The sequence below is a fragment of the Pongo abelii genome, chromosome 6, assembly GCF_028885655.2.
Source record: "Pongo abelii isolate AG06213 chromosome 6, NHGRI_mPonAbe1-v2.0_pri, whole genome shotgun sequence".
NCBI classification, from domain to species: domain Eukaryota; kingdom Metazoa; phylum Chordata; class Mammalia; order Primates; family Hominidae; genus Pongo; species Pongo abelii.
This window is the reverse complement of record NC_071991.2, coordinates 154,568,915-154,595,199: the sequence shown is the minus strand read 5'-3', so window position 1 is coordinate 154,595,199 and position 26,285 is coordinate 154,568,915. Positions and strand designations below refer to the sequence as shown.

General features: G+C 47.3%; 1 protein-coding gene across 1 annotated transcript; it reads right to left on the bottom strand.

The window, feature by feature from the left end:
• Positions 1 to 709: 709 nt before the first annotated feature.
• On the bottom strand, positions 710 to 24,508 carry NOM1 (nucleolar protein with MIF4G domain 1). The gene is made up of 11 exons (XM_024250302.3): positions 22,940 to 24,508; positions 21,027 to 21,151; positions 19,317 to 19,512; positions 13,746 to 14,069; positions 11,628 to 11,738; positions 10,717 to 10,884; positions 9,859 to 9,980; positions 7,472 to 7,604; positions 6,798 to 6,929; positions 4,687 to 4,796; positions 710 to 4,350 (listed from the first exon to the last, which is right to left on the bottom strand). The coding sequence occupies exons 1-11, from the start codon at positions 23,921 to 23,923 to the stop codon at positions 4,176 to 4,178; spliced, it is 2,580 nt and encodes an 859-aa protein (XP_024106070.2). The 5' UTR covers positions 23,924 to 24,508; the 3' UTR covers positions 710 to 4,175.
• Positions 24,509 to 26,285: the final 1,777 nt, after the last annotated feature.

The window sequence follows — 26,285 nt, the reverse complement described above, 5'->3', positions numbered from 1 at the left end:
GGAAACCAACCCACCCTAAAGTTAAGGTAAATCTTGGCAGATGTACGCTAAGGCCTAGGCAATTTTTTACGAAGGAGGCAGAGGTGATTTGAATCAGTTTGCTTAATTATTTTTGTAAAAGTATATTTTAGATCTTTATAGAATGAGTTCTGCATTATGAATGCTTTCAAAAAATCTATTTTGAAACAATTATACACTTACAGAAAAGTTCCAAGAACACACTTCACCCGCATAAACCTCCCCAAGTTCTCCAGTGGTTAACATTCCACCTCCTGGGCGTTCTCTCTCTCTGGGGGTGAAGAGAATGAATCTTTCTTCCTAAATCATAGAGCTAAGTAGCCTTCTTTAAAAGGTAAAGGAAAGGTATAGACCTCAGTTTACCACCAAAGATTTTTTTTGAGTCAGAGGCTTGTTCTTTTGCCCAGGCTGGATTGCAACGGCACAATCTCAGCTCACTAAAACCTCCCCCCACCGGGTTGAAGTTTCTCCTGCCTCAGCCTCCCGAGTAGCTGGGATTACAGGCACCTGCCACTACACCTGGCTAACTTTTGTATTTTTAGTAGAGACAGGGTTTTTGCCATGTTGGCCAGGCTGGTCTCGAACTCCTGACCTCAGGTGATCCACCCACCTTGGCCTCCCAAAGTGCTGGCATTATAGGTGTGGGCCACCATGCCCAGCCAAGCTGGTCTTTCAAAATAAACGTTCACTGTTACTCTAAACAAAATATAAAAAATAAATTTTATTTATACATTTCAATACATTAAAGTTTGTTCCTTATACCTTTAAAAATGAGATTCCCTGAAAAACAGCTGTTTAGTCATTCTATAGATTAGCAGTTCTCAACCTGCATTGTAAAGTCCACAAGTTCATACATAACACTGAGCACTAAGCATCCTGCAGTATTTTAAGTGTATTTTCAATTGCACTGTAATAAATTTCAAAAAACCCCCTATATATTTAAAAGCAATTCTGAATTCATAGCTTTTAATCAAGATGTACTCATTTACTATTTATACTAAATTACAATTACTATCTAACAGCCCATATATGTTGGGTTTTTGTTTTTGCTTTTGAGAGTTTCACTCTTGTTCCCAGGCTGGAGTACAATGGCACAATGTCCACTCACTGCAACATCCGCCTCCCAGGTTCAAGCGATTCTCCTGCCTCAGCCTCCCGAGTAGCTGGGATTACAGGTGCCTGCCACCATGCCCAGCTAATTTTTATATTTTTAGTAAAGACGGGGTTTTGCCGTGTTGGCCAGGCTGGTCTCGAACTCCTGACCTCAAGTGATCTGCCCGCCTCAACCTCCCAAAGTGCTGGGATTACAGGCGCGAGCCACCGTGCCCAGCCCCATATGTTGTTAAAATGAACAGACTTACAGGCAAACTGCCATATACTAAATGCAAACCGTAGCTAATAATTTAAGTCATAAATATACTCTCTAGCAAAGAAAGGTATATTTGTTTTAATAATAAAATATAAAAATGGGATGGTTTATAGAAATTCATCTTCTGCAGAAAAATCAGCTTCAATTCTCTACCTCAAACAAGGGTTACTGCGTATGGTACATAATGAAATTAGGAGGTGCCACTGTCATGATAATTTTTCCCAATCTTAGTAGCTGCACCCCTATTAATTCCTATTAACATCACTTACGTTAGCACCACTCAAATGTGGGGCATTCACAGGCGGCCAGGGGTCCTCTTGGTCTGTGGGGTTGAGGGTTTGCATCAGAATGCAAATCAACCGTGGCGTGAAGCACAATTTAGTTCAACTGACTTTTTTTCTTCACAGTAAGACCTTCTTGAGGAAGGAAGCAGTGTGTTGATTTATACCTTAGCCCAAGCTCCTTATTTCACTATCAAGCTACACGTCCAGTAGAACTGATGTTATATCCCAATCACCACCCAGCAAAGACGCTCTTGTTAAAAAGCTCCTTAACAAAGGGAAGATTTTCACTTAATTCACGCTTCTCTTAGTACCTATCACCTTATTTGTCCTCTAAATTCAGAACCTGCTAGAAGACGTAGGGTTTGAATCTGGCCTCGGGTTGAATGATGTTGCTGAATGTAGGGTTAGAAGTCTGTAGGGATGACACAGTCTGTGCTGCTTTCAGTTACTTTCTGTATTCAGTTGTTCATGTTGCTTGCACATGCTTCAAAGCTTAAATCATTAGTTTAGGGATATGCACAGATACTGATGACTTCACATCACGATTTCCAAACACAAACTGCCATAGGGTAGAGCTAAAATAAAATCTGATGCCAGGCACGGGGGCTCACACCTATAATCCCTGTGTTTGGGAGGCCAAGGCAAGAGGATCACTTGAGGCCAGGAGTTCAAGTCCAGCCTGCATAACATAGGGAGATCTTGTCTCTATTGCTTGTGGTCCTAGCTATGCACGAGGCTGAGGCAAAAGGATTGCCTCAGTCCAGGAATTTGATGCTGCGGTAACTACGATCGTGCCACTGCACTCCGGCCTGGGTGACAGAGTGAGCCTGTCTCTCTTAAAAAGTAAATAAATAATATCTGAAAGTGCCACAAACGGGGCGTTTTGCACAGGAGTGGCATCACCAGCACCTGTGCCCATCTGCCCAACGGGACGACTCTGAAGAGGACAGAGACTGCTGGACAGATGAGTTTTGGACATATATAACTTCTCAATGTCTATTCTGCATTCACATCTTAGTGACTTTTTTCAACAATCAAAGGTAAGATTTAAATCGAGTCATAGCATCTGAGAGAGAAAAGCAAAACTGAAGGGCTGAGAAAACAATAAACATTTGGGTATCTGCAATACACGCTGGTATCTAGGGACATTTCTGCTTCGTCACAGAATCAGTTTTCCATACTTAGTGAGTGGGGTGTGTTTGTTTCTCTCACTAGATAAATGTTAATTCTTTGCAGGAGTAACTATATTTTCTTCATGTTTACATCTCCAAATCCTTGCAAGCAAGTAGCACCTATTAACAGTCAAATAACTACTGTTTGGTGACCTCAGAGTTGTTCAAGAAAGTACATTTACAATTTGGAATTAGTGAGGAGATGAATACCCTCAACTGTGTGAGAATGTTACATGAATGATGAAAAGCACCTGTCTGCATTATAGTGTACATAAGGCCATATCCACAGGGCTTAAGTCGACTGACCTTGCCAAAGTTCAACTGCAACCCAAATACTTAATATCAAGAATCACATTTAAGCTGGGTGTGGTGGCTCATGCCTGTAATCTCAGCACTTTGGGAGGCTGAGGCGGGTGGATCACCTGAGGTCAGGAGTTCAAGACCAGCCTTGCCAACATGGTGAAACCCGTCTCTACTAAAATACAAAAATTAGCTGGGCATGGTGGTGTGTGCCTGTAGTCCCAGCTATTAGGAAGGCTGAGGCAGGAGAATCGCTTGAATCCGGGAGGTGGAGGTTGCAGTGAGCCGAGATTACAGGACACTGCACTCCAGCCTGGGTGACAGAGCAAGACTCCGTCTCAAAAAAAGAATCACATTTAAGTGATGGTTTTTGAACTTTTAACCAATATTTTAAAAAGGTAAAAACCTCATCAATTTCTTTATAACTGCACCCTCTAGTGGCCTATTTTATCTATTAATTTTTTTTTTTTTGACAGTCTGTCAAAGTCTCACTGTCCAGCCCAGGCTGGAGTACAGTGGTACAATCTTGGCTCACTGCAGCCTCTACCTCCAGGGTTCAAGCAATTCTTGTGCCTCAGCCACCTCAGTAGCTGGTATTACCAGCATGTACCATCATGCCTTGGTAATTTTTGTATTTTTAGTAGAGACAGGGTTTTGCCCAGGCTGTTTTCAAATTCCTGGCCTCTAGTGATCCGCCTGCTTTGGCCTCACAAAGTGCTGGGATTACAGGGGTGAGCCATCACGCTCGGCCATATCTATTAAAAATTTTAAGACAATCACACACACCAGCCTCACTGCTTAGAGAACCCTGTCCAGTGTGCCTGACCCCTTTTCCCTCCCTGCTTCTCCTCTCACCCCCAAGATATAGTTATTTGAATAAAACCTTAGATCAAAAAATTATCTCAAAATAGAATACAGTAACAGAATGATACAGCTCTACCAAACGTTCACACGCAGGCAACAGAATAAGCCTTTGGGTTTACAAAGGACATTTTACAGTCAAAGGGCCACCTGCCCTCCTTCTGTCCCTGACTACATTCTCAGGGAAGCTTTTCCTTGCAGACACCTGGTTGCAAGGTCAGCTCTCGCTCTCAGCATGTTGGCTTCGTCGGCGCTTCTGTGGGCCTGTGCGTTCTTTAGCAAGAAGTGGCTGATGAAAAGCTTCAAACCCTCACGTAACATCCCCAGCTTTGGGTTGTCAGATACTCTGGAAAGGAATCGTATAAACACATGTCAGGGCTGAGCTGGCCTCTCCTAGATCTCAATCCTGGGTATCTCACATAGTGAGACATAACCAGTTTCTTTTAAAAACAGAATTCTCAATTAAGAACTTCTGAACATATTTTATTATTAACAATCATTGTTAGTTTGCTAGTAGACAAGTTTCTATTCCCCAGATCTAATGCATACTAGCTTAAAAATAAAACCGAAAAGATTGATTAAGCTACACATATAGTACAACCTTGTGTTTCTAAATCAACACAAGTGAAAACAATCTCTTCATTTCTCCTCCATGTCTCATCAGAAAGGGTGGGGTACATACCTTGTGAAAATTAAACTGAGGTCTTCAACTTCTGTTTCCATTAATAGGATACTTAATACTTTTCGTAAAAAATGGACTCTGGGTTTGTCCAATTCACTGAATTCGACTACCTAATGGTCAGGACATAGAGAAAAATAAAGTTACACTGACTTAGTCAACTTTTCAATAATTTGTAATATAGTTAATTAGAGTAAAAATTAATCTCCCCCCTTCCCCCACTCTACCCCTGATTTAAGAAGCTATTTCCAGAGCTAAGAAATGAACACCTGTTGGCGAGGATGTGGGCCTTGGGAATCCCTATACGGTGCTGGCAGAGGTGTGGCCGGCCCCAGCCACCGTTGAGAACAACTCAGCAGTGTAAATGGAATTCCCGGGGCATACACCTTATGAATCAGAAATTCAGTATCTAGAACTGAACCGTAAATTACCTCCATTCCCAAAAGTACCTATCCCCTAATTAAAACTATATATATAAAAAATTTACTTCTAGATGACTAATCCATATATATCTCTTTCCTAGAAAACTATCAAAAAATCAGAAATAACTTAAACATGGATCAGTAGGATAAATAAGTATGTAAACTGAGGCATACGTATACAATAGGATGCTACCCAGAACAGACTCACGGGCGCCAACGTGGACCCACTGCAATCTTAGCTGAATGTCAGCAAGCTAGAGGAGGGGACTAAACGCATGGTGACGGGAATGCTACCCACAAGGAGGTGAGCAGCCAAACACCATCACAGGCGCTTGCAGACCCGAGGACGTGGCAAGACCACAAAAGCACAGCAGAAACACAGAGAAACTTGGAATGAGAGCAGCCTGGGGGTGCGGGGGGGCGGGCATCTCTAAAGCTCTACACCTGAGGGTGTGCTCCTGCCACGCCTCTCCCGCTCATCGGTGGTAGCATCCATGCTGTTCCAGGATGAGCGCGATGCCTGGGCGAGCGAAAGGCAAGGCAGGGGAGCGGAGGGGGAGCAAGGCCTCCTCCATGAGCTCAGTTATTCCAGTTGTCAGGATTTGGCATAAGGCTCGGTGCCCTCATTTTCAGTACAGTGGCCAAACTTGGATACCACACAGCAAGGGACGCAGGGTGAACTGGAGCGGGCATGCTGATGAACTGCACATGACACACAGAAACACACGGGAAGCTGCGGCTGCGGCTGTCTTGTGGGTCTGGGCCACTGCAGTAAATGCCCCTCAACTATCTCTGCTTTTCACTTCCCTTTGCCCCCGAGGCACTCCAAATTTTTTTAGGCTATTCAGAGTCTGTTGGTCCCACCATCCAAGCCTTACAGGCCCACATTGAACCCCAACTCCATCTGATAAGATGTCTAGGTTTCAGCCAGCTGCAGTGGCTCACATCTGCAATATTAGCACTTTGGGAGGCTCAGGAGGGCAGATCACAAGGTCAGGAGTTCCAGACCTGCCTTGCCAACATGGTGAAATCCCGTCTCTAGCAAAAATACAAAAATTAGGTGGGTGTGGTGGCATGAGCCTGTAATCCCAGCTACTTGGGAAGCTGAGGCAGGAGAATCGCTTGAATCCGGGAGGCAGAGGTTGCAGAGATCGCACCACTGCACTCCAGCCTGGGCGACAGAGCAACACTCCATCTTGGGGAAAAAAAAAAAAGATGTCTGTGTTTCATGGTCCACTGCAAAGTCCCAAAACACAGCAGGGCAGGAGAAAGTCTACAGTTTTAAAACATCTTACATCAAAGTGAGCAAACTCACCTCACCTCTAAGGAGACCAGGCCCTACTTTGTCCACCCTTCTCCTCACTAACAGTGACCAGTTCAGGATTTTATAATTAGGACCAGCAAATTAACCTCAAACTCCAAAACAGATTCATTCAGATTAGCAAAGGAACTGCAGCGGTGCCTTAATTTACCAGATCAATTTGTAGCGCATGTTAGTCTGGCCGTTTTCTGTGCTGGCTAGGATAACGCAAGCACTTTTCAGATGAATCAGAACTGAAGAAAACACGCTGGTAAAACAGGACCTGATGTAAACAGTTACACTTCCATTTCCATTTTTCATACATTACACGAACCTTTCAATATTTTCATACGTTACACGAACCTTTCAATATTTTCATACGTTACACGAACCTTTAAGATAGAAAGGGAAAGCGATTTTGTCTTCAACAAGTGGGCCACCAGATGAACCAAATTAGAGAAATTCGTAGCTGGCAAGTTTTCCAAGTCCCGAAATTTGTCCCATATGCTGAACTGGAAAGTCATCTAGTATCACAGTTAAAAGGAGAAAAAAGGTAAACGGCCACAAATTATTATATCACTAACAACATAACCTAAATGTATTTTCTTATTATCTTATTTTTAATATTCTAAACATCAAGACTTTTAGTGGTGGCCTCACTGTTCTTTCCTATAGAGCACAGTCCCAAACAGCTTCACAAGAATCTCTTTCTGGTGCAGTTTTTCCCCCAAATCAGCAGATACCAACAGAACATTCTAAGGAAAAGTCCACAGCGAGGGGCATCAGAACAGACTGGTGCACTGTAAACCGACGAGCACCCTGGCCACACTGCCTGCATCTGTGGCAGAAGCAGGCGACATGAGGACATGGTGGACCCTTGACACTCCCCTCTAGCCCTCCCACTTCCGCTCCCAGTGAACGTGGCCTGGCAGCCAGCGTGGACCAGGTGACGGGCATATCAGGGGCCTCCTGACTTGGAGAACTCCTTTGCAGGTGGGTTGAGCCAGGCAGCATGTGTAGAAAAAACAGTACAGCGGATGTAACTGGTGCCTCCGCACTAAGCTACCTGAAATCTCCTTTCATATTCACAGAATTTGCTAGCCAGGAAAGCATAGAAGGGATTGTAAGTTTTCTCTTGAAGGCAGCAATCCATGAGAACGTGAATGATTTCTCTCTCTTGCTGATCCTTAAGTCCAAGCCTAGAAAACAGAACAGCAATGACTGGAACATCGCTTGACTTCCGAAGTTTAATGGCTGATACCTTTCAGGGGAACACCTTCCTGCCTGGAAGGGTCTGGTTAGAGGCAAGCCACGTAAAGGAGGTGGAGGCAGTGGCAGACACCAGCTAGGGGCCCAGCCCCGTTACAACCTCTCTGGTCCTCAGCTTCTCCTACAATGTGGCAAAATGTCAGAGGAGACAAGACCATCTAGGGGGTCCCCCACCAGCTGCAAAAGTCGACAGCTGTACCCGGCTGACAATAAACTGACTCAATCGTGTGTGCCCTTAGAGCTGCTTCCTGCTATGGCAATGACTTCACTTTTTTTTTTTTTTTTTTTTTTTGAGACAGTCTTGCTCTGTCACCCAGGCTGGAGTGCAGTGGCATGACTTCAGCTCACTATAACCTCCATCTCTCAAGTTCAAGTGATTCTTGTGCCTCAGCCTCCCGAGTAGCTGGGATTACAGGTGCCACCACCACCCCCAGCTAATTTTTGTATTTTTAGTAGAGATGGGGTTTCACCATGTTGGCCAGGCTGCTCTTGAACTCCTGACCTCAGGTGATCCGCCCACCTTGGCCTCCCAAAGTGCTGGGATTACAGGCATGAGCCACGGTGCCTACCGTCGTTTGTAAAACTTGAGTTAGAGCTCACACACAGTAAAATCTATCCTTTGTAGTGTAGAGTCCTGAGTGTGGATAAGCCCATATGGTCAGGTCACCACCGGCAATGCCAAAACAGAACTCTCCATCACCCACGAGAACCTGGGGCCGTGAGCCGCCCTTGCCGTGGGCCACTGCTAATATGCTTCTGTCCCTCTAGTTTTGCCTCTGCCTATGTCACACAGATTCGGGGCAGGGTGGCTTCCTGCACGGCAGAATACACTCGAGTCACCATGCTCTTGGGGCCTTGCGAGTTTGCCCCTCGTGATGCCAAGTAGTAAGTATCCCTTAGACGGCGTCTCATGGTTTATCCTTTCCCCAACTGAGGGGCATGTGGGCTGCTTCCAGTTTCTGGTGAGATCCGAATACGGCTGAGGCTGCCGCCTCTGCACAGAGGCAGACACTCTGTACCTCAGGAGAGAAGCACCAGCTCCACTGCAAACAGCACAGCCCCACGGAGAGCACTCAGGTGAAGGCGGTGCAAGGGGCTCAGGTGAAGGCAGCACAGGCAGCCCAAAGAACCAACTGAGTTTTGGCTGCATTGATTATCAATTCATGTTGATTAAAAGCTCAGATTCATAACTCATGATTTTGATGAATAACAATGGGAAAAACTATTGTTTAATACACGTAGTTTGATAGACCAAAATTTTCAAAACATGAAGTCAACCAGAGGAAAAATAAAAGTCCTTCCGAGTACAAAGGATAAGCTAGACCCGCTGACTAGAGAATAAGAGCTCTCCTCAAAAGAGCCCTTTTAGAGACAAAGGGTAACTAGGGAGACGGGATGTTTTCAGCAAAACAGCAAGGCCACAGAGAGGCAAAGGAAGCCCAGGACTTCCACTTCAACTAGAAACCCCAGTTTAGAAAATAAAACCCTAATTATCAGAATCCTAAAAGGAACCATGTTCTCCCTGTATTTCATCCTAGTTTGAAGCAAATAAAAGAATATGTATTAACAATACATTGTTTAGAAGTACCTCATAAAACTACACAGGTACGTTTAAATTTTTTTTTTTTTTAATGAGATGGGGTCTCAGTATGTTGCCCAGGCTGGTCTTGAACTACTGGGGTAAAGTGATCCTCCTGTCTCAGCCTTCTAAGTAGCTGGGATTATAGGATCTTTAAAATCTTATTACAACTAATTATAGAAACTACACCAGGAAGTTTTAAATGAAGAATCAGAATAGCTTTATTATGAAGATTTATGTATTTTTAAGCAATTCATGACAACCAACAGCCACTGACAAGGTTATCTGATACTTTCAGTCAAAACTCCCCAGTCTCCAGCCTGAGCAACATGGCAAGACCCTGTCTCAAAAAAAAAAAACCCCAAACCCCCAATCTTTATATATCATAAAATGTTCTAATGAGGAACTACTAGAGGCAAATTAATAGGAACAAGATGACTAACCCAGAGATGCACGAATCCAACAGCGTGAGCGGATGGTCCCGAGAACAGCCCAGTCCTCCCTAAGCAGCTTCAGACTCAGTCGCCCAAAACTCAAAAAGCAAATAAACTTACTTATTTTACAGCATCTCATTAATAGGTCAAAATGTGCACACAAATGCTTACTTCAGAAGCTTTTCAAAAGCATCCAAAAAATCTTCACTTGTCATTATTGTGCAGAATATGTTTCTCCGGACGTCCGTGTTCATCCTCTGCTTCCGGGCGAGTTCTAGGATCTTTGAGCTGACCTGGAAGCACGACGAATGGACAAGTCATATGCATATCTCCATGCAAACTGCTTCCCAAGAGATGCCAAACCGTGCTTCAGTGTCACTGAATAGAACTGTGAGGTCTACGTGGGTGGATGAGCGTCGGCACCAAGTCCACTCTCGGGCAACGCCCTCTGTGCAAGGGGAACACACAGTGAAGCCACAGCCGCTGGGGGAGAAAACACTCATGTGGGAGGCTTCTCAGTAGCAGTTCAACCTCGGGGCAAGCGACGATGAATGAAGCAGAGAACCAGTGACTGGCAGAGCCTGGGGAACCATAACCATGAGTGACACAGAATCTGGGACAGGGAAGGACATGAGGGGATAACGAGGGAAGTCTGGATGAAAAAGGGACTTGAATTTCCACAATGTGAAATCCACAGCCTGTAGCCTAGAATGCACAGCCCAGAGGGGCAGCCTGAGGGATCTCAGCAATGGGCTCCTGCCCCATGAGTGTTCAGGTCCTCATGCACTCCCCTGCCCCGTGCCATTCAACTTTTAGATATTTTAAAGTCCAATAAAAAGATACAACAGAAATGGAATAATTATATCACAATGTAATATTAATAGCAATTTCTGTAAGGCCTCCAAATAAACCTTGTACATTTCAGTGACCATTCAAGAACAGTAAGAGAGCTGCTCCAGGTAAAGCTGGGACCACACACCACACAGTGAGGTGCCACTGCCTGGCAGCCTTGAGCATGGGTGTCCCTACCGTCCCCACAAGCTGCTTCTGCAGGTGCGTATGGTGACTGTTGTCGATCATCGGGGCCCCACTCCAGGCGGACCCCACAATCCACCAGCGACCCGTCCGCTCCGCATTCAAGACGCTGTCCCAAGAGACGCGAAGCTGAGTCTCAGAACCTGAGCCGGCGTTGCGGACCTGATAAAGAGAGAAGAGCTAATAAAATGCTTTTCATTGGTTCATATTCCATCCTTCCATCACTGATGGCTTTTTGTTTTTGACCATGACATTTCTGGTGCATGAATACTGGAATGGGTCACTGGCAATTGGGACGATTAGCCTGTTTGGAAAAATGCCAAAACTAGCAGTAAACTCACTGCTTTGTGTTTGAGACTCCATCACCCCAAACACGCTGTGTTTGGAAAGCTGTCCCAACAGGGGAGAGTGACAGAGCTGCCTCAGGCTCAGTGGCAGGTGAGCACACGCCTGGAAGAGCCTGGGTCAACAATGATTTGGACTTGAGATGACAGGGGCTGAACGACTCACTCCGACAGGGAGGCTGCCCCAGTCTCCATCCTGGCTGCATGTCAGAGAGAGTCAAAGGACCTACATCATCCCAATTTCCTTGGTCTGGGTGGGGACTTGGCCTTCTCTGAAAGCATTGGATGATCCAATGGTGCAGCCCAAGTTTAGTACCTGGGGTGAGGCAAAGAGGATGCTCGCCCAACGTGGGCTTCCCCACACACAGACATTCTGCACGAGCACGCCCAGACCACTGGGAGAGCCCCCGAGGAAAACCGAGCCGCGTTCACTCTGCCTCTGAGCACTCTCACTCACCAGACACCCCCCTGGCTTGCAGGTCTGACTATTTGATTTTCACAACAGGCTCATGCTGACACGGAAGCTCTGAGCAAAGCAGAATTGAAAGTTCCTTGACTCACCAAAGCTCTCTGCAGTTTCCTCAGCTTCTCCACGGGCTCAGGGTCATAGCCTGGAATTTTGCGCATGTCATTGTTCTTCAGGGCCAACATCGTCTCCAGCATAAACCGCATCTTCAAGAAAAACGAAAAAATTGAAAGTCCATCATTTCAAACAGTCTAAACGGCCCATTCAAGTTGGCAAGAAATCTACCACACCTGATGCACGTGGCCACCACTGCCACGATACAAAGTCAGGACAGCCTTTAGGTAGAGACGGTCTAAACTAGTCTCAGCCGCTTACTCAGGGCTACATAATACTTCAAAATGGAAATGTGTCCCCCAGCGTCAAGTGGGAACCCAAACTCCCCAGAGATCTCACTTTTCCCTTCTGCTCGCCACACACCTCACCCTTCCGCACCGTCCACACCTCCTCGGCCGCCCCGGCCCCTACTGCACTCCTGCCCCCGCCCTGGCCCCCGGCGACCTGCTCTGGACATCCGCTCTCCTACCCCTGGCCTTGTAATTTTTTTAACTTTAAAACTGGAAGTAATGTCATACTTACAGAAAAGTTGCAAGAACAGCACAAAGAATTCCCACATACCCTCTGAGATGTCCCCAAATGTCAACTTCTTGTTGATACAGAATTCACACAGCATAAAACTCACTCATGTAAGGTATATAATTATGTGGCTTTTAATACATTCAGAGTTGTGCAACTATCACCACAATCAATTTCAGAACTTTCTCATCACCCCAGAAGAGAAACTCCAAGCCCATTAACAACCTTCCCCATTTCCCCAACCCCCCAGCCAGCTCCCCAGCCCTAGGCGGCCACTAATGTACTTTCTGTCTCTTCTCCATTTGAAACCACCATTGAACCCGCTGCTCCCATTCCCTTCTCCAGCCCCCTCCTCTTCAGACTGGCTTCTCCGGGGACCAGGATAAGCCAGTCAGGACCGCCATCACAATTCAGCCCAAAACACAAATCCCTTCCTCCTCTTGCTGGTCCTCAGCATCCCACACGGGCGTGAATTCTTCCTGGGGACACTAGGGTTCCCTGGCTCCTGGGACCATCCTCATTTCCTTCTCACCTGCCAGCTCTCCCTCCTGCCTGCAGTTAGATGTCAGTGCTCCTTAACCTGAAGGTCCTCTTCACAGCCCACCTGCTGCCAGGCAAGTCCACCCACTTCCATAGCTCCCAGGACCCCTCTACGAGAGCAGCCCCAAATCCCTTCAGCCCACTCTGTTCACAGCTAACCCAGTCTTTCAAAAATGGAGGTGTCTGTCCTTCTAAATCCTCACCTCCTCCTGCACGGTCCCCTGTGCCCCTGATGGGTGACCCTGAGCCCTCCTTCCCTTCACCCCAATCCACATGAGGTCTGGTCACTTCTGACGCCCATGTCCACACCCGCTGCCACGATCCCGACATTTGCCACCACCTACTCCCCAGCTCCTGAAAAACTCCTCCCGACTTCGACCACCTCATGCCTCTTTCTGCCTTGGAGTCAAAGTGACCATCAGAAGGAAAACTCCAACCTGTCATTCACCTGCTGGGACCCTTCAGATGCCTCTAGGATAAAACCCTCTAGGATAATTCCCTGCAGTAATTAACAAGGGGCCAGAGACCTGGACTCTGCCTTTTTCTCTTATGATGCCCCCTCCAGGCTCTCAAACTAACCCTTTTCGGTTTCTTCCCCAAACGGCTTCCCAGGAACACATGGTCCCACACATCTCATCATCTGAACAGCACACAAGGTGGGAGCTGTGATCAGTCCCTGTTTTACTGAGGGAGAAACTGAGGCTTGGAAGACCCAGGTTATGCTGCTGTCAAGTGGCAGAGCCCAAAGTCCAACCCAGGCTGATCCTAGAGCCCCATGTCCTGTGGCCTCCTTGGTAAGCATTTTTTGAATGGATGAATGTTGAATAAATCAATTTTTAAATTCACAAAATATTGTTCTGAGTTCTTAGTAAAGGAATAAGGTCCATTCACATATTAAAGCCAGAAAACGGGATGAGACAGAAGAAACAGAAATCACTAGGAAAGGAAGTGTAATATTTACCCCAGATACTGATTTTTAGGTTCTGGCCAGTTTGTGAGCTTTAGGGACTTAGGAAGCAGATCAAGCGTCACACGCGTACCCTGGTCTGGTCCTGAAACTTGCTGCCTGCCCCGCCGGCTTTGGTCTGGGCTTCAGTGATCAGTTCCTTAAGTGATAAAGCATCATCTTTCCTCAATGAAAAACCCACGTTTTTCAGCATTAACAAGATCAGTTCAATATCTTTTTCGGTGAAAGTTCCAATCAGGTTTTTCAAAATGTCGAAGATGAGGAGAGACTGTACCACGTGGAAGTTGTATAAATGGGCAATGATGGTGAACAGGTTGTCACACTCTTTCCCTTCGCTTCCGTGTTTATAGACGGCATCGAACTTCCTCACCACTGCCTCCAGAAAGTGGGCACCGACCTGAAAGAACCACACAGAAAAAAGATCATTATGTTATTCCTAGAAACCTTCCTTTCTCCTTCAACACACAGAACTGGCACTTTCTAAATTAACAAAGTGTCCACAAGGCAAGGCATTCCAACAAGGCATCCCGTGGCAACCCAGAGCAGCCGGCCAGAGTGCCCCAGCCTGGACGCAAGGGCACCTTCCTCCTGTTAAAATCAACAACAAAGGGGCATTGTTTGGCCAGCAGCCGTTCTGACTCCTTGGAAAAATAGAACTGTTAAAAATGATGTTAAAAGCACACCTATGTCTCTCAAAATGTTCCACTACCGGCCAGGTGCAGTGGCTCACACCTGTAATCCCAGCAATTTGGGAGGTGGAGGTGGGCGGATCACAAGGTCAGGAGATATCAAGACCATCCTGGCTAACACGGTGAAACCCCGTGTCTACTAAAAATACAAAAAAATAATTAACCAGGCATGGTGGTGTGTGCCTGTAATCCCAGCACTTTTGGGAGGCTGAGGCGGGTGGATCACAAGGTCAGGAGACTGAAGACCATCCTGGCTAACACCGTGAAACCCCGTGTCTACTAAAAATACAAGAAATTAGCCGGGCGTGGTGGCGCATGCCTGTAATCCCAGCTACTTGGGAGGCTGAGGCAGGAGAATCGCTTGAACCCAGGAAGTAGAGGTTGCAGTGAGCTGAGATTGCACCACCGCACTCCAGCCTGGGCGACAAAGCAAGACTCTGTGTGAAAAAAAAAGTTCCACTACCCAACAATACTCATTTCTTAAGATCTTTTTGCAGATTTTTACCCCAAATTCATTTCTTACAAGGAAGCAATACAAGTGATTTCTAAAATAGATAAACGCAACACATTCTGAATATCAGAGGTTGCCAAATAGACAGGTACTTAATAATCTCTGGAAGGGCTCCAGGTGGCACAGAGGAGACGCCCTACTTTCCCAGGGCTGAGTCTCTGGCACTAAGGTAGCTTGTGAATACACTCACTTGGCTCAGCCAGTGGTTTGAGGGGCACCGGGTCCTGATGGGGACCAGCAGGTAAACCAGACACTGCCCTGAGCGGTGGAACTGGGGCCAGGAACTGCCAGGCCTGGTGGAGTTAAGCAAGGCCTAAGTGTTTTCCTTGTGCTGTTCTGGTACATTTTATCCCGAATTCCGTAACTGTGGACTGAAGGACGAGAAGACCTGCACGTGGGTCTGTGTGGTCTTCAGCAAGTTCCTGGAACCCTGTTTTTTCACTGTGTAAAACAGAGATAATAAAACTTGAAGGCAGAAACAGTCGTTTTCAATCTTGCTGGCAACACTATTGTGTCATCATTTTTTGTCAAATCTCAACTTAAGCTGGGACTAGAGGGAGAAAGCGGAAGCAGGGACATGGTGGTGACACAGAGTGACCCCCACAGCCCAGCCAGGAGACGATGGCCTAAATAACGCAGCTGCGCTGGACCAGGGATGAAGGGCTTGGGTAACACAGCAACGCATGGCAGTGCGTGACACCGGCTGTAAAAGCTGAAGGGTCTGTGACTCCCAGGTTTCTGGTCTGGGTAACCAGGAAATACGCGAGGGGCAGCAAGCTAGTGGGGCTGGACAAAACCAGCTCAGGGGTTATTAAGCTTCAACAGGGGCCATCCAGACAGGACTGGATGGAGATGTAAGGGTGTCAGTGAAAATTGCAGGCAAGGCTGAGATCCACCAGACAGGCTTGAGTGTACTGGGGAAGTACACAGACATCATTGCTGGACTGCAAAAAAATCAATGCTAGAAGAATCTAGAGAAAGGCAACAGACTGGCAGGAGGCCACAGTGACTTCTTGGAGGCCAGCTCTGATGGAGGGGATATACACTTTAGTTTGTAAAGACCTGAGACTTAACCAAGCCAACCTGCAGTTTCCAGTTCAAGCCCCTTCAATGAAGATAAACCGGAAAACACATTCTATTATGGCTACCATGTTATATTCAAATATAATTTTTAAAAGTAAATTAGAATTCTGCAGACATCAATAAAAATTCAGGCATAAAACATATTCAAGTATGTTTTCTTTTTCTTTTTTCTTTTTTTTTTCTTGAGACAGAGCCTTGCTCTGTCGCCCAGGCTGGAGTGCAGTGGCGTGATCTGGGCTCACTGCAAGCTCCGCCTGCTGGGTTCACGCCATTCTCCTGCCTCACTCTCCCGAGTAGCTGGGACTACAGGCGCCCACCACCACGCCTGGCTAATTTTTTTTTTATTTTTAGTAGAAACGGGGTCTCACCATGTTAGCCAGGATGGTCTCGATCTCCTGACCTCATGATCCACCCACCTCGGCCTCCCAAAGTGCTGGGATTACAGGCGAGAGCCACCGTGCCCAGCCGTATGTTTTCAATTATGTATATTACATCAAAATTTCTCAAAATTCTAAATCTGAAGTTCCATGTAACGTCTTCAAAATAAAATATAACACCATAACATTTAAGAATGTAAGTAGAATTCACGTTGGTAAAGTTATTCAAGCACATCCTGTACGTGAATTCTCATGTGGAAATTTTAACACGAACCTACACAGATTGGGTTTTTGAGTTTTAAAGGACTTACAGAAGCAATTCAGCAGCTGACATCGTCTTTAACACAGAATTATTCTGTTTTTCTCGGTACAGCACTGAAAGCAGCTGAATGGAGCCAGCACCCTGAAAGCTCATCACACGCTGGCAGAAGTTTCCGTGGATGTCATTAACTACAGTACTGCAATGACTTCCCTTCGGAACAAGTCATTTCATTGTCCTTCATGCAATTAGCAAAGGTTTCAATGAAAGTAGGCCCAATAATCTCATGTTTTCCAATCAAGTAAATTCCTGATGTGCTGTGGGTGGTCAGGTCTATGGCTTTTCCTGTAACTCACTGATATACTGCCTGTACCAAGATCATTCTGATGATTAAGTCAGCTGAAGCACATCAGTGTCCTCTAGGAGGACAGGCAGGAACCAAGAAAGTCACAGAATGGCCCTGATTATGGTAATCACAGGGCCCAGGAATGGCACCCAGTGATTCCATCACTTTGTAATGACAAGAAAACGGACTCCCACGTTCTCATACATGAAAATGAGAACAGCTCTTAGAAATAAAAAATAAACAACAAGACGGTTCCCAAAGCAGCTGGTGCAGATTTTCGTATCTGAGATGACCCATGTAGCTGAGAAGAGTCCCGCACTCAGACGCTCAGGCCTGTGCCCCTCTCTCCTGCCCTCAGCTTCCTAATGCCCCACAGGCCTTTCAAAAAGCTGCTACCATGTGACTACTGCTAGACATGGAAAAATGTGGATCAGAACATTATCCAGCAACAGCAAAGAAATTTGCAGTAGTAGGAAAAGCCAGCCAGAGGAAGAGCAGAATTTCAACACGAAAATCTCCTTCTGTACATAGATAATGAGCCTTCAATGAGCGCTTACTGTGGGCCAGCTCTTTCCTATGCCTATTACATTAACTAACTCGTTGACCTTAATGACTGGACACAGGAACACTCGGAGGCACAAGCTCATCTAAGTGACAGAGACCGTGCGCAGTACAGTATGTTCTGCACTCAGGCAGTGTCTCCACCCACCCCACACCGCCTTCAGCACAGAAGCCCCAGTGACAAGAAGGCTAATTCATTTTGGCAAATCTGTGCATCTTAAAGCAAGCTTTGGAGAGCCCTACTCGGTAAGACTCTAAATAACTGTTAAGATTATAATTGAGAGAAAGTAATATAAAAATGAAATGAATGTGACTAGCATTGCAGTAGAAAGCATGCTTGCCTAGGAGCCCAGAAAACAAGTTCTGTATACTTTTAACAAGACATGTGATCTTGGGAATTTCACTTAGCACTTCAGCGGCTTTGCCTGCTGCACTGCAAAGCAGGCTTCAGTAAATGTCTGCCCTGATCTCACCGGGACACTTTGGGATCAAAGGTGAGGAGGAGACAAAAGTATATAAACGTAGACCAGTGAACCAGACTTTTAGGGATGCTGGGCTGCTGTGGCCTATTTTTTGGAGTAGAGCTGTCAGAAGGCAAAAAACTAAGAGAACCACCATCAAAAGAGACTGTATCATTTAAAGATCCAAATGGGTTAAACACTGCATTTGCATGTAAATACTGTATCGTGGGAAAACTAAGTCACTCTGACCCAACCCTCCATTCGTTCACCAACCTCAAAACAATCTCCTTTAATTGGACGGATTTCCTTCAACACATTTGAAATCAGCTACCTTGGGGGAGCTGGGATATTGACTGGGAAGGTTATGACTTTCCTGTTTTTAATTAAGAGAGAACAGGCCCAGAAGAGGGCACTGACTGTGGAACCAGGGCCATCACCAAAGAGCCTCCCTGACTTTAACCACCAGGGCCATGGAGCAAGAAGAATACAAAAGGGATGTGGGGGTGGGGTGGACATTTACTGAGCACCTGTCGGGTGCCAGATGCTTTCTGTACACTGTTCAGTTCAATCCCAACAAAAGCCCACTTCACTGATGAGAAACAGCCACCACACAGAAAGGGCACCAGGCCTCCCTGAACATGTCCAGGCAGCTCCACGCCCCAGTGCTCTCACATCTCTCATCAATACCAACACCTCAGTAGTGAGACCACACCAACCATTATCTTCCAAACATCTGAAATAAATCAGTGTTAAGGGAGAAGTGCAAAGGAAATGAAGACACATCCGAGATGTCAGTCGAGAAGAAAATTAACTAACATAAAAGACACGCTAGGCTGGAGAGAGGCAGGGCTGGGCATGGCAGCTCCCACCTGTAATCCCAGCACATTGGGACGCCAAGGCAGGAGTATCACTGGAGCTCAGGAATTTGACATCAGCCTGGGCAACAGAGTGAGACTTCACTTCTGCCCCTGCCAAAACAACTGGCCAGGCCTGGTGGTGTGCGCCTGCAGTCCCAGCTACTCTGGAGGATGAGGTGGGAGGATCACTTGAGCCTGCAGCTGTGATCGTGCCATTGCACTCCAGCCTAGATGACAGAGCGAGACCCTGTCTCAAAAAAAAAAAAAAAAAAATAGAAAGAAAAGAATGGAGAGAACAAAAAAGCAAAGTTAAGCAAAATCAAGTACTTCCTGAATGCTCTTTACAACTACATGACATAGACAATGTAGTATTTACTCAGAACAAAAAGGAATTAACACAAGAACCACCCACAGCACACAATTATGCACTTATCAAGCCTGTCATTAAAATAATCACCATGAGACACTAGTGACAGCCTGGAGAAAAGGTACAACTGTACCTCGATTCCAACTGTGTGGTGAAGGATGCTGACTAAGAGAACATGCTCCATCATGAGTCTGCTGGGCATGGCCGAGGCAGTGACGCAGGCACCCATGAGGGCGGAGGTCAGGGTGTCATTCATGTCCTTTCTGCTGTGGGCCATGTACAGCTCCTCCAGCTGCCCACTGATGGAAGCCATGTTGGGTTCACTCAACCTGCAGAGAATTGTAAAGACAGAGAGCAACAATGTTTCCAATCAGGAATTTTCAGTTCAATTTTAAAAAATTAAAAGAGTTATCCATACCAACAACATATTCTATTTTTTATGTACACTTTTGACCCCTTAACTATTATTATCTTGCCCCAATAACCCAGTATATATTATTCATAACCACATAATATTCTGGAATCCCAAAACAATGTAACTGCTGTCTTCACAAGATGAAATGTGGCCACACTGAGGCATACCCTGGATTCAGTCCACAGAAACGTATGTGAGGACACTGCCCTGAGTATCCTGACCTGATGTCCCATAGGCAGTGTCCAGCCTTAGGACGTGTTGTTAGAAAAAATGCTAACGTTTTATTTCTTAGGTGGCACACAAATCCTTGGTTCCTAACGTTAGAAAAGTCTGCTGTTTGAACGGGTAGTGGGGGAAGACTACATACACATGTACGGGGAAGGCTATTCACTGGGCACCTGTGCTAATACTGAACTCAACATTGAAACAGAGGTTTATAGTAAATTCCCAGGATAATAGGAAACAAAAAGCAATACAAGGGGGAAGGGGGTGGGTGAGGCCACGGAGGGGCAGCAGGGGAGAGATGGTTGTGAGTTTTATCTCGATTGCAGTGGTGGTGACTCGAATCTTCATGTGATAAAACTACACAGAATAGCCCCAGCGCAGTGACTCATGCCTGTAATCCCAGCACTTTGGGAGGCCGAGGCGGGCGGATCACCTGCGGTCGGGAGTTTGAGACCAGCCTGAACTACATGGAGAAACCCCGCCTCTACTAAAAATACAAAACTAGTTGACGTGGTGGCGCATGCCTGTAATCCCAGCTACTCAGGAGGCTGAGGGAGGAGAATTGCTTGAACCCGGGAGGTGGAGGCAGAGGTTGCGGTGAGCCAAGATCACGCCATTGCACTCCAGCCAGTGCAGCAAGAGCAAAAACTCCATCTAAAAAAAAAAAGCACCCACACAGAATCACATGCACACACACACACCCTCAAAACCAAAGAGCTGATGGGCACGCGTAACTGACAAAGCCCCACCTGTATGGTTTCCAATCAGTTTTTTAACTGTTCTGTTCTTAAAGTGGGTAACAACAAAATGCAGACAACAACAAAATGCAGACATGAGCAATGAGTAAGGGGGCTGGAAGACCAGGTGAATGCGTTTCTGCAGAGAGGGGACATAGGCCAGTCCTTCCAACACTGTCCTTAGAGGGACAAAGAACCTCTGCCCCTTTCCTTCCTGCTTCTCAGAATAACAATGTGAGCATTTGGGCTGCTCTCAAACCCTGAAAGGATTCAAAGTATCCAACAGTCGGGTATCCTCTCCTTCTCCAGGTATGGGTCTCATGGGTCTCGGTGCATCAAGACAAGAACAGAAAGGATCCAATCGACTGTCCCCATCACTTCTATTTGAATTGCTGGGATAATTCCTACATTTTAGAAAACAGACAACCTCTTTAAGTGATACAGTGTAACAATACTACAAGGTCACCTGTTAAGTAGACCTTTTACATGTTTCTTCAGCCTTTCTAGTTCTTCCTTTTTCTTGAAGTCCACTGTCTCCTCAGTTCGCCTCACATGAGGTGGGATGTACTTTTCACCACTTCCACAAAGACTCTGCTTGAAAAGAGAAATAAATCACTAAAAATTTACATTGACCAAATCCTGTTTTTTTCTTTGCCATATGTGCATTTAAATATTATATTTCCAAGAACTGGTGGAAGCTGCTACTGATCATTGCTGCTTAAATACATCAGATTTATTAAGTGCTTAGTATATGGGTAAACATTCCACTCACCAGGCTGTGCCTGTCATTATTTCCATTAATGCTATTAATAATACAGTTCATCACCTCGTTTTCCCCTGTGTAGCTCTTCAGACCCAGCTGTGCACCTCCGGTATCTGCTCAACTCCAACAGAGCCCTATCTACTGCGCTTTTGCTCGGCCTTAATTTACTGCAGGCACAGTAGCATACAAACACCTAAATTAAACGTACGCTAGTTTTGGAGGGAAAGTGTCCTAAAAATAATTTCAAACTTGTTTAAAAGTAATATCTAAGTTTATATGATAAAAATCAAAACCGGCTGGGCACGGTGGCTCACGTCTGTAATCCCAGCACTTTGGGAGGCTGAGGCGGGCGGATCACGAGGTCAGGAGATCGAGACCATCCTGGTTAACACAGTGAAACCCCGTCTCTACTGAAAATACAAAATTAGCCGGGCATGGTGGTGGGCGCCTGTAGTCCCAGCTACTTGGGAGGTGAGGCAGGAGAATGGCATGAACCTGGGAGGCGGAGCTTGCAGTGAGCGAAGACTGAGCCACTGCACTCCAGCCTAGGCAACAGTGCGACACTCAGTCTCAAAAAAAAAAAAAAAAAAAAAAAATCAAAACCAACTCACTGCTATTTCCTAAATTATCAAGGGGGGTGGTGGTGTTTGCAAATCATTAAGGACACAAACATTTGCAAGGCACGATCCTCACTGCTAGGTAGTTCAAACCTGGTTCAACAAAGAATATTTGTATACATAGAAGCTGAATATTTATATACATAGAACTAGTGCGATGTGGGGAGAAGGAAATGCAGGCAATTCCACACAGCTGCCTCCAACCGTGAGCTACATGCAAAGGAACGCTGAGATAAAATACGCAAGATGACAGCCCATGAAGGCCTTGATTGCTACGTCCTAGATTCTGAACCTTTTTTTTTTCTTTGAAACAGAGTCTCGCTCTCTCGCCCAGGCTGGAGTGCAGTGGCGTGATCTCGGCTCACTACAACCTCTGCCTCCCTGGTTCAAGCCTCAGCCTCCCAAGTAGCTGGGATTACAGGCGCCTGCCACCACGCCCGGCTATTTTTTGTATTTTTAGTAATGACGGGGTTTCCCCACGTTAGCCAGGCTGGTCTCAAACACTTGACCTCAAATGATCTGCCCCGCCTCAGCCTCCCAAAGTGCTGGGATTACAGGCGTGAACTTTATCTTTAATTCAATGTTGGACTTTATCTAAGGGAGTGCTGTAAATTAGCTTCGAGTTTTAGAAAATTCACTCTAAAAGTCGGGCACGGCAGATGTCCTCGGATACTTGAAAGAGGCCTGAACAGATGAGGTGGGGTTAACAGGTTTAGAGACCTGGGCTGGTAAACACAGAATGAAAATGCTGCACTGTGGAAATGGCCCTTAAGTCCCCCGGATAAAAATGTCTCTACATTGCTTTTCTCCTACACTTTACATTATGAAAATTTAAAAACATGAAAGAAGACCGAATAGAGTAACGTACACGATTTACTCACATTCAGCTGAAACCATTATCAAGCCACCAAGTCTGTGTCATTTCTGCCTCACGCCCCATTCCCTGCCCCGTTATTTTGAAGGAAATCCCAGAGGGCCTAGAGAGTGTTCACACGATACCTTATCCGTTACGTCACCGTCTTCCGAGGAATTTTCACTCTTTTCTTCATCTTCTGCAAAACGGACTCTCTTCCCTCTCTTCTCCTGCGCTCCGTTTTCCTTTTCTTCCTCCTGTTCCTGTTCTGTACCCTCGTCGTTGTCCTCGCTCTGCGCTTCTGCTTCTGCTTCCTGCGCCTTCTTTTCCTTTTCTACGTCTTCCTCCTCCTCACTTTCGTCCTGGGAGTCACTCTCTAAGTCACTTTCGGGAAGTGTCTGTCCGGCATCTTCCTCCTCCTCACCACTGCTGTCGTACAAGCCGCTATTTTTCCCAGACTCCAGGACTCCCAGAATATAGTCAAGACCGTCGCGTGCAAAGCTCAGCGGCACGGAGCTCCTGCCGTCCTTCTTTTTGCGCTTGTTCAAGCCGAGGCAACGCTCCAGCTTTCGGATCTCTCGGTCCTCCTCCTCGTTGGCCGCTAAAAGCGCCCGTTTCCGGGCAGCGGCGGTGGCGGCTGCGGAGGGTCTGGTCTTTGCGGTGGCGGCCGTGGCCTTGGCCTTGACCCGGGACGGCCGCGGCTTCTTGGGAGGCGAGGGGTCCCGACTAGGGGCTGGGCGGGCGCGCTCCTCCGTGTCCCGCCGGGGACCGCTCGTTTCTTCGGCTCCGCTTCGGCCTCCCGGGCCGGGACCCTGGTCCGGCCCGGCTGTCCTCTGCAGCCGGCGTGCTTTCCGCAGGTGCCGCTTCTCCTTCCTCAGTTCCTTGCGGCTTTTTCTCCCTCCCGGGCGAAAGCTCACCGGGGCGCCGCGCCCCTCGCAACCCCCGGCAGCCTCGCCCTCCGAAGTCGCGTGCACGAACTCCTCCACCGCTAGCTTGAGCCTCTTCAGGGCCTTCTCCCCACCGCCACCAGGACCGCAGCGCGGCCCGCGCCCGCCTCTGCGCTTCATGCGGACCACGCGTCCCTGGGAGCAGCCCGGGCCGGCCTCTCCCGTTCTCCGGGACGCCGCCATCTTTCGAGACGCGTGGACGCACGACTTCCGGCCGAGGCGGGACTTCCGGGGAAAGAGGCGGCTGCGCAGGGCTGGCGGGCGGCGCCCTCTGCTGGCCGGAGGGCGACAGCGCGCAGGGCTGCGCGGAGCCGGGTGCGGGGGCAGCCGGGCAGGTGGCGCCCGCGGGTGGGCGCCACGTGGACTTCAGGCTCGCGATGAACATGGAGTTGTCTTCACGTTTAAAAGGGAAATCCGGCCGGGCGCGGTGTCTCACGCCTGTAATCCCAGCACTTTGAGAGGCCGAGACGGGTGGATCACCTGAAGTCAGGATTTCGAGACCAGCCTGGCCAACCTGGTGAAACCCCGTCTCTACAAAACTTAGCTGAGCGTGGTGGCGCGCGCCAGTAATCCCGCTACTCAGACGTTGAGGCAGGAGAATCGCTTGAACCACGGAGGCGGAGGTTGCAGTGAGCCGAGATTGCGCCATTGCACTCCAGCCTGGGCGACAGAGCGAGACTCCAAAGGGAAATCCTCGCGGATGATGGAGGGGAGACTCCGCGCGGGTCGGCGTGGTGCCGGAGGTTGGCGGCTGCGACGCTGGGATGCGCGGGCCCTGGGTTCGTGTCCGTCCGGGACCCAGGAATGCGACCTTATTTGGAAATAGGGCCTTTGCAGATGTGGTCGAGAGGAGGCCTCGTGGGTTAGGACTGGCCCCAGAGCCAGCGTTCTCCTGAGAAGCAGGCTCTGGATACGGACCGGGGAGACGCCTGTGGCCCCCAGGCGGCCGAGGACCCCGGAGGAGCCGGCCCTGCCTAGGCTGGGTTTGGACGCTGGGCCCCGACCAGGGGCAGAGCGTTTGAGGTTCCTCTTTACTGGGTAACTTGAACCGGGAAGCGAAGGCAGAGACCGCGCTGTTTGCGTCTGGATTTTTGGGAGGCCTGGGGCTGCAGGAGCAGCCTCTCCTAGCAGTGAGCTGGGGGAAGACGGGGCTGCTGCTGTGGCGTTCTCGGCCTGACCAGGGGCCGCTTCTCTTCCCGGACAGCTTCAGAAGCTTCATTTCCACAGAGTTCCCACCCTTGACTTAATTTAATTTAATTTCTTTTTTTTCTTTTTTTTTTGTTGAGACCGAGTCTCACTCTGTTGCTCAGGCCAGAGTGCAATGGTGGACCAAAGTGCTGGGATTACAGGCAAGCCACGGCGCCCGGCCCGTCCTTGACTTTAAAATGTTTTAATTTTTGTCAACTTGTCAGCTCAAAATGGCATCTTGTCATTTAGTTCCTGATGAGAGTGGGTGTCTTTGTTCACTGGCCATTTGTATTTCCTCCTCTGTTTATGGCCTTTGTCCATTTTCCTTATAGGTTTTAGGAATTTTTTTAAATATGAAATTTATTTAATATAAATTTAAAGTAGAGACAGGGTCTCCCTGTGTTGTCCAGGCAGGTCTCAAACTCCTAAGCTCAAATCCCAAAGTATTGGGATTACAGGCGTGAGCCACCACACCTGGCAAGGAATTCTTTACAAATAAAAAATTTTGAATAATCCTCCATATCTCCTATGTGCAAATATTTTCCTCTCTCAAATATTTAAAGTACTTTAAAAAAATAAGTAATTTAATTTTTAATAAGCAATATACTCTATGTACAGAGTCCAAAATTCAAAAGGTGCAAAAAGATATAAATGAAAAGGTCAATTTCCATGCTGTTCCCATCCACAAGCCACCCAGTTCTCCTTCCATGAAGCAGCAGTATCTCATTCTGAAGTGATCTTCGCAATAGATTCTATACTCAATGAAGCATAAATAGGTGTGTGTGCTGTGTCTCATGAGTGCTAGTTTACGAAACACTGTTCCACATCTTGCTTTTTTCATTTAACAACGTATCTTGTAGACCATCCTGCAGCAGAGGGAGGGACCAATGGACCTTCCCTGCCACCATCATGTCTGCCTGAATTATTGCAAAGGCCTCCGTCTGGTCTCCCCACTTTCATCCCCTCAACCTTTCAGTCTGCTCTGAGCACAGCAGCCACAGGCATGCTTTTAAAATATGAAAATAGGACCATGTGGCTGCATGCCAGCTCACCCTCCAGGAATCCTGGCGGTCCTGCTGGATCTGCCCTCACCTCCTCATCTCCTGACCCTGTCTCCCCTCTCTCCCGCTGCTTCCCCCCTGCTCCAGGGCACAGGCTCCTGGTCCTTTCTGATCCCAACCTTTGCTCAAAAGTCTCAGCGAGTCCATCCTGATGGCCCCGTTTGAGGCTGCAGCAGCCTCAAAATCCTGTTTCCTGTCATCTTGTTTCCTTGGCACTTCCCTCCCCATTTGACTTATGTGTTTGTTGTCTCCTTCTCACCAGGGCATGACTTCTGGTCTGTGGATTTGTCCCCAGG